The sequence below is a fragment of the Rutidosis leptorrhynchoides genome, chromosome 8 (assembly GCF_046630445.1).
Source record: "Rutidosis leptorrhynchoides isolate AG116_Rl617_1_P2 chromosome 8, CSIRO_AGI_Rlap_v1, whole genome shotgun sequence".
In the NCBI taxonomy this organism is placed as follows: Eukaryota; Viridiplantae; Streptophyta; class Magnoliopsida; order Asterales; family Asteraceae; genus Rutidosis; species Rutidosis leptorrhynchoides.
The window spans coordinates 125,934,133-125,943,534 of NC_092340.1; the positions used below are offsets into that span (position 1 = coordinate 125,934,133).

At 28.5% G+C, this 9,402-nt stretch overlaps 1 protein-coding gene across 1 annotated transcript; it reads left to right on the plus strand.

The window, feature by feature from the left end:
• The first annotated feature begins 6,436 nt into the window (after window positions 1–6,436).
• On the plus strand, window positions 6,437–8,871 carry LOC139863800 (uncharacterized mitochondrial protein AtMg00810-like). The gene is made up of 2 exons (XM_071852404.1): window positions 6,437–6,602; window positions 8,240–8,871. The coding sequence occupies exons 1-2, from the start codon at window positions 6,437–6,439 to the stop codon at window positions 8,869–8,871; spliced, it is 798 nt and encodes a 265-aa protein (XP_071708505.1).
• The last annotated feature ends 531 nt before the right edge of the window (window positions 8,872–9,402 follow it).

A 9,402-nucleotide genomic window follows, 5' to 3' on the forward strand; every position in this document is an offset into this window, starting at 1 on the left:
AGTGACTTGAACTGATGACGAATTCCATTTCGTACGATTGGAGAAAGGATTTTTTTTTCCGATATGAAATGATTTTGGCTAACGGATGGTATTCTAATTACATAGAAAAGATTTCGTAGATTACGGAGGACTTTGCGGGATATGTCAGGCAAAGTTTAAAGTAACAAATACGATAAGATATGATTTAGCAGATATGCTAAGATATAAATTTTTGTCTATACACTATTCATGCAATCAATGCAGCAAGACGTGTCTTAGACTAAAAATGATAAGCAGGTAATTTCCTGAGGATGATAAGAAGTTAATTTTCGACACAAAATGATAAGCAAAACTTTTGACATGCAGACACGGTCGAAGTCCAGACTCACTAATGCATCCTATCGACTTATCAGTTAGACACACTAATGCAGACCTGGTTCGCTAAGACCACCGCTCTGATACCAACTGAAAGGACCCGTTCATATACATTATAAACGATTCACAATAGTTGATTACATTGCGAGGTATTTGACCTCTATATGATACAATTTACAAACATTGCATTCGTTTTTAAAAGACAAACTTTCTTTACATCGAAAATTGACAGACATGCATACCATTTCATAATATCTACTATCCAACTATAAATTGATTTAATAATAATCTTTGATGAACTCAATGACTCGAATGCAACGTTCTTCGAAATATGCTATGAAAGACTCCAAGTAATATCTTTAAAATGAGCAAATGCACAGCGGAAGATTTCTTTAACACCTGAGAATAAACATGCTTTAAAGTGTCAACCAAAAGGTTGGTGAGTTCATTAGTTTATCATAATCATTTATTTCCATCATTTTAATAGACCACAAGAATTTCATTTCCAGTTCTCATAAATATACGTCCCATGCATAGAGACAAAAATAATCATTCATATGGTGAACACCTGGTAACCGACATTAACTAGATACATATAAGAATATCCCCTATCATTCCGGGATCCTCCTTCGGACATGATATAAATTTCGAAGTACTAAAGCATCCGGTACTTTGGATGGGGTTTGTTAGGCCCAATAGATCTATCTTTAGGATTCGCGTCAATTAGGGTGTCTGTTCCCTAATTCTTAGATTACCAGACTTTAATAAAAAGGGGCATATTCGATTTCGATAATTCAACCATAGAATGTAGTTTCAATTACTTGTGTCTATTTCATCAAACATTTATAAAAGCGCATGTATTCTCAGTCCCAAAAATATAAAGGGGAAAAAGGCAAATGAAACTCACCATACTGTATTTCGTAGTAAAAATACATATAACGTCATTGAACAAGTGCAAGGTTGGCCTCGGATTCACGAACCTAAATTAATTATATATATTTATGTGTTGGTCAATATTTGTCTAACAAATTAGGTCAAGTCATAGTGTACCACAATCCTAATGCTCGAGACTAATATGCAAAAGTCAACAAAAGTAAATTTGACTCAAAATAATTTCCAAAAATCTATACATGATTAATATATAGTTTAAATATCGTCGTTTTATATTTTTAAATATTTTTAAAAGATTTATTAGAGTAAATAATATAATTTATTTATTAATAAATAAAATTTTATATTAAATTTATATAATAAAATATACTTTTATATATATTAATTAATAAAATTTATAGGGTTCATTTAATATCATAAAGATAATATGATAGGTATTATTAAAGTAAGTTATTACACGTAGTAAAATATGTTTGTATCACATATTTATTTGATAAAATAATATCTATACTGATAGTAAGTAAAAGTTGTATTATTTTGTAATAATAATTATTATTATAAAAATATCAATATTTATAATTACTAAGATGACATTATGATAAAACGATAATTCTAATTATGATAACTTTAATATTTACGATAATTTTTAATATTATCTTTAAAATAATAATTCTATTTAAATTTAAAATAATAATAATAATGATATTTTATAGTAACAATGACATTTCTATTAAAATGATAATTTTTGTTAAAATGATAGTTTTAATACTAACGATACTTTTAATAATAATAGTAATGATAAAAAAAATAAGAACGATAATTTTATCTAAATCAATGTCTTATAATATTTTAATTTCATCATGATACTCTTACTCATTATTTCCTAATCGTTTCGTTTAATAGCTTTTAAATCATCTTTTATATCGTGTCCATAATAATGATAATAATAGTAATCAAAATAATTAGGTGTTACAAATATTTGTTTTAATTACACTAATATTATTAATGATAGTTACTATAACATTATTAACGATAATACTAATAATTATCTTAATGATAATATAGTAATAATAATAATAACAATAACAATAACCATTTTTAAATAATGATATATATATTAATAATGATAATAATAATAATAATACTAATAATAACTTTAACGATAATAACGATAGTAATAAATAAAAAAATAACAATTTTTAATGATAAATCCCTTTTATTGATAAAGATAATAATAATGATAATAATAAGATAAAACTAGAACGACGATAAAAATGACGATAATAATAATAATCATTTTTAATAAAAATATCGAAAATTCAATTGATTATAACTTCTAATCCATTCATCGAAACCATTCGATATCTAAAGAAAAAGTTCTTAATTTTTCGCTAGCTTTCCAAGGACATGCATATCTTATACCTTATCTCAACTGCAAGTGTAACTAATTCAAGATTCAACCTAACCTGTCTAAGGGCAATATCAAAAGTACAAGCATGCATAATCCTAAATACTCGAGCACTAGTCAGGGATACACTATTAGTATGTAAAAGTTAAATTATGAGTACTCACGTATCAATATCGAGATTCAATATTGCAGGAAAGGTACGTAGACGCAACGGAAATGATAAACACTATATTGACCTCACGAGCATACCCATGAACCATATTCAATCACCTCCATAGCTATAACCCATAATATCCTTAATCCTATCCAACTCGAAAAACAATTTCGAAATCACTCGGACAGCACTCCGTCGTAATATTTTATGTATACTAATAATATTTTGAAATAATACGGAGTAAATATATATGTGTAAATCGATTGAGAGAGTTTAAAGAAAAATATTTTCAAGTTTCTATGAAATAATGAAACCTATTGAATTCTATTTATAATAGATTTTTGAATTATTAAAGTGAATTATTAAAGTATGAATTATTAAAGTGAATTATTAAAGTATGAATTATTAAAGTGAATTATTAAAGTATGAATTATTAAAGTGAATTATTAAAGTTAAAGTAAAGTAAAAATAAAGTAAGGGTAAAGTTTAAGTATAGTAAAAGTATAAAACTATGTACGTATAATACGCGTATAAATATATATAATATTAATTTAAATTGTTATATATATTTAATAAAATAAAATATAAATATCGTTATCTTTATCATACTAGTTAAGTAATGAGTTGTCAAAAGTGGTTCTAGATATTTATAAAAGTTATATACGTTTTAATAATAAAGTTCTTTTTAAACTGAAAACGTTTTTGTACGTTTGCAACTAAATAGATCAATCGAGTCGTTATGAGATTTAATCTTCCACTATCCTTTGTCTAGTTCTCATTGAATGACAATTTGTTCTTATTTATAAATCACTTTATCATTTTCCGAATATTGTTAAAATGGAAAGATTTCTCAAATCAACGTGGGCCTTTCAACAGAGACTTGTAATCATAATTCAATATATCTGATAATTCAATCATTTGATCTTATCTTCTAATTCCATTGATAAACATTTTGAAACAGATACAATCATATAAAGTATTTAATCTAATATTTTGTTTACGTTTCAAGTTATAATATATATACACGTATACATATATAATCATATTTGTTTAATGGTTCGTGAATTGTTGGAACTTGGTCGAGGTTGAATGAATGTATGAACATAGTTTAAAATTCTTGAAATTTAACTTAACAAATATTGCTTATCGTGTCGGAAACATATAAAGATTAAAGTTTAAATTTGGTTGGAAATTTCCGGGTTGTCACATTAACGACCCGTCCTAATCCATCTGGACGAATACATTACATTTGGTTACATCGCGAGGTACTTGACCTCTATTTGATACATTTTACAAACATTGCATTCGTTTTTAAAAGACAAACTTTCATTACATCGAAAGTTGACGGCATGCATACCATTTCATAATATATCCAACTATAATTGACTTAATAATAATCTTGTTGAACTCAACGACTTGAATGCAACGTCTTTTGAAATATGTCATGAATGACTCCAAGTAATATCTTTAAAATGAGCAAATGCACAGCGTAAGATTTCTTTCATACCTGAGAATAAACATGCTTTCAAATGTCAACCAAAAGGTTGGTGAGTTCATTAGTTTATCATAATCAATCATTTCCAATAATATAATAGACCACAAGATTTCATTTTTCATAAACATCATTCTCATATCAGGCATTTCGCAAACTGCATAGAGATAAAAATCATTCATATGGATTGAACACCTGGTAATCGACCTTAACTAGATGCATATAGAATATCCCCATCATTCCGGGACATCCTTCGGACATGATAAATTCGAAGTACTAAAGCATTCGGTACTTTGGATGGGGCTCGTTGGGCCCGATAGATCTATCTTTATGATTCACGTCAATTAGGGTGTCTGTTCCCTAATTCTTAGATTACCAGACTAAAAGGGGCATATTCGATTCGATAATCCAACCATAGAATGTAGTTTCGATTACTTGTGTCTATTTCGTAAAATATTTATAAAAGCAGCGCATGTATTCTCAGTCCCAAAAATATATATTGCAAAAGCATTTAAAAGGGGAGCAAATGAAAATCACAATACTGTATTTTGTAGTAAAAATACATATGACGACATTGAACAAGTGTAGGGTTGGCCTCGGATTCACGAACCTATATCAATACTATATTGATATTAACACATATAATCGTAATCGAACAAGTTTATATATCATTATTAATAATATACTAGTCATATTATATGTAATTTAGATAAATTTAATATATTTAATTTATATATTTTATATATACTAATATTTATCATTAATAATAACATATTAATAATAAAAAGTTATTTTAAAATTTATATATAATAAAAATATATTTTCATATATTAATTGACATCTTTTATATATAGCGTAATAAATATCATTTTAATAATAAAAATATAGTGAGATGTAATATTAATATTATTGTAATGTATTTTTATGCTAAAAATATCTATCTGTAATAATACTAATAATGATAAGAATGATAATGATAATGATAGTAATAATAGTATTAATAAAGATAATAATAATTTTAAAAATGATAATTTTATTAAGTATGATAACTTCAATCAAAATGTTAATTTTAATAAAAAGATAGTTTTTGATAATTTTGATAATTTTAATTAAGAGGGTACTTTTAGTAATACTATTAATAATAGTAATATCAATAATATTTATAATAATAATTTAATAAAATTAATACTAATGATAATAACAATAATAATAGTACTTAAGGATGATATTAAAATGATAATAATATTCATGATACTTATATTAATGCTAATGATAACAATAATCATAATACTTATAAATGTAAATATGACAATAATAATAATAGTTATAATTATAATACTAATAATAATAATAATAATAATAATAATAATAATAATAATAATAATAATAATAATAATAATAATAATAATAATAAAGTGTACAACCTTTGAAGAAGCAAGCCTTTTAAAAAAAATGTCATTGCCCGGACTCGAACCCGCGACCTCTCGCTTAAGGACAAACACCCCTAACCATCTGTCTGTCTGTTATCTTTCTGAATTAATACCCAATATAATTCATATAACTCGTTTTCTATGTCAAGCCCGAATGGCCCAACAGAAAGCATAAATTTTAGATCTCGGCCCAAGTAATTAATTTGATCACGGCCCAATAATACACAAAATTCACAGTCCAATAGCCAAAACACTTTCATGGCCCAAAGTAATTAATTGTTTTATAAATCGTGAGTTAGGAAAAAAATAAACAGCGGTATGTTAGGCTTTGTGGGGTTCGTGAGGTCGACAGAAAGAAACCGAGGCTGGATCCCTTATCAACATTAACATCGATCTTTAATTCTCATCAACTAACACATCCAATATCGTTAATGTTTATCACCACTTTTATCTATCTTCTTTCTCGTTATTCAATAGGATCAAAAGGTACAGCAACAGTAGACGAACAATAAACAGCAGACTGTGATCAGCGTCGTGTTTACTATATCTCCATCATCATCACTGCAGCAGTCGATGTTGCAGTTTGTGATGGTAATGGATATTGGATAGTTTATGGTGATGGTTCATGTGGTATGGTGGTTCTGAAGTGATCGTGTTTGTAACCTAAAGATAAAACAGAATCCAAGGAAAGAAAAATAATAATAATGATGGTGTTTCGGTGGTGGGTTACGATTTCATGGTGGTTATCGGCTGCAGATCACGATGGTCGTTCAATAAGTGATGATAATGGTGATGGTGGTTGTAATGGTGTTGTAGTGGTGGAGATGACGGCTGTAAAAATAGCAACGGTGTTTGCAGTGGTGGTGGTCGATGGTTTTCAATGAAGAAGAAGAAGAAAGTGTAGAGAGAGAGGAGAGAGAGAGAGAGGAATTTTGTGGTGGTTATGGTGACTATTTTACAGCAACAAAGCTGTTGTAGCAGTTGGTTCATAGCAGTAGCAAGAAGAAGGTTGTTTGTTTGGTAGTCTTCGGATATCAGGAAGCAAGAATATGCAGCAACAATAACAGTTGATTGTGGTTGCAAGTTCAAATTTGTGTATTTGTGGGTTCGGCTGTAAAACAATAGCAACAAAGAATGGTTTAGTGGTGATCTTATGGTTAGAGTTCTTGGGTGATTTCTACTTGATCAACCAACAGCGAGCAACATGGGTTTGTTATCACTATGAAACAGAAATAGTAATTAGCAGCTGCAGTGAACCATTGTATAGTAAGTGATGGTGGTCTAGTGGTTGTTGAGGTTGATGAACACAATGGCAGAGAAATAAAGATATGGATTTGTGTAGGTGTGAGTTTAATAGTGTGAAGTAATTAAGTGGGGTTTTTCATACCACTTGAAATCTATCTCTATGCAGTTAACTCAAATATATATAAATAAATATCAATCATGTAACAAGTTGATGATATTATATAATGATATATATATAAATAAACGTGATGATTAGAAACATATTAGCATCCAAGATTTTTAAAATCTTATGCCGACAGTTTTCACGGACTGTGTATCGTCCACTATTTGAAATCAGTGGCGGATAAAAGTCTTCAGAAAAATCCCAACTTTTTAGATTAACTATATTTATTTATTTTGGTCATTATGGTATAAAATTCAGTCATTAACTATTAAATAAAAATTACATTAATTATTCACTTCCACCCCCAAGTAAAATATAAAAAATTTTAAAATTCAACAAATAGTTCCTAAATACATTTTTAATAAGTCTATAATTTGTGAAACTCGTTTTCAGATCATCGTTTATTTTAAAATCATATAAGTTCCTTTTTAACTCGTTTACTATCCATCTAATGACAATTGAGCGTTACCTTCGTTTACTAAATAACTTTAAAATCACAAAATATATATTCTATATACTTATTTATATATATAGAAATACTTTTTAAATAATAATCATTATAATATCTTATTTTTATTTTACTTTACATAAATAAATTTTAGTAACAACAACATACAATATTTAAAATTATGTTTTCAATTATTTATATATATATGTGTGTGTGTGTGTGTGTGTGTGTATTTATACAAACATATCTATTTACAAATAGTTGTTCGTGAATCGTTGAGAATAGTCGAAGGGTAATTGAATAAATGAAACAGTTCAAAATTTCGGAGACTCAACATTACAGACTTTGTTTATCGTGTCGAAATCATATAAGAATAAAGTTTAAATTTGGTCGAAAATTTTCAGGTCGTCACAGACCATACCTTATTTCTTAAACAAAGAAATAACCTTATCACATGCTTGATCATTTAAGTTGATGACATGATAATTACCGAAAATGATAAAGAAGAAATTTCAAAACTAAAAACAAATTTATTTAACGAATTTGAAATGAAAGATTTGGGCAGACTTAAATATTTTTAAGGGATTGAGGTATTACGATCCCAACAGGGAATATTTATCGGTCAAAAGAAGTATATTCTTGATTTTTTTGCAGAAACAGGGATGATCGATTGCAAACCAGCTGATACTCCTATGATTCCAAACCAAAAGTTATACATAGAAGATGAAGCTGATCTTACTGATAAAGGGCGATATCAAAGACTTTTCGGAAAATTAATTTACCTTGCTCACACCCGACCAGATATAGCACATGCAGTCGGGGTTGTAAGTCAATTCATGCATGAACCACAAGTTCACCATATGGAAGTCGTAATCAGAATCATCAGATATTTAAAGAAAACAGCGGATCATGGAGTTGTTTTTAGAAGACATGGACATCTAAAGACTCAGATATATACAGATGCGAGCTGGGCTGGAGAAAAAGGGGATAGAAGAGCTACATCTGGATTCTTCACACTTGTCGGAGGAAATCTAGTTGCATGGAGGAGTAAGAAACAAAAAGTTGTCTCACTTTCAAGTGCCGAGTCAAAATTTAGAGGAATAGCAAAAGAAGTAGTTGAAGCCTTATGGATCAAGAAGTTGTTAACAGAGATTGGCTTTCCACCAGAAGAAGCTATCCAAATTATTTGCGATAATGAAGCAGCAATCGCCATCTCAGAAATCCAGTTCAACATGATCGAACAAAACATGTTGAAGTGGATAGACACTTTATCAGAGAAAAGTTGAATGCGGAAATAATTTCTTTACCATATATAAGATCAGAAGACCAATTGGCCGACATTCTCACTAAATCAATCAACGAAAGACTCTTCAGCGAAGTTCTTGACAAGTTGAACATTGGAAACCCCACTATTCAACTTGAGGGAGAGTGTTAAAATGCAGAAACCAACAAAGGAGTCAAATTACCTATTTTGGTAATTTGCCTTTTAGGGATCAGAAAGCTAGCTCATCACTTCCCATTTGAGACATGTCACAAGGTAAACAAGCAGCCAATTCAACGGTTCACTGCAGCAACTTTTTAGCAAGACTTCCTCATTTGTACATGGGGGTTCCAAAGTTGTATTGGAGCCATCCCATAATAGGAAATAGTTGTTATGATATTTTGTGTATAAAACACTAGTCACTAATAAACTTAGAAAAATTCAGATTGTAACAATAACTTATTATCAATACAAATCAATCTTATTATCAATCATATTCTTATCAATTTAACACTATGCATTATGGATGCTAATTCGAAAAAATGGGTATTATTTG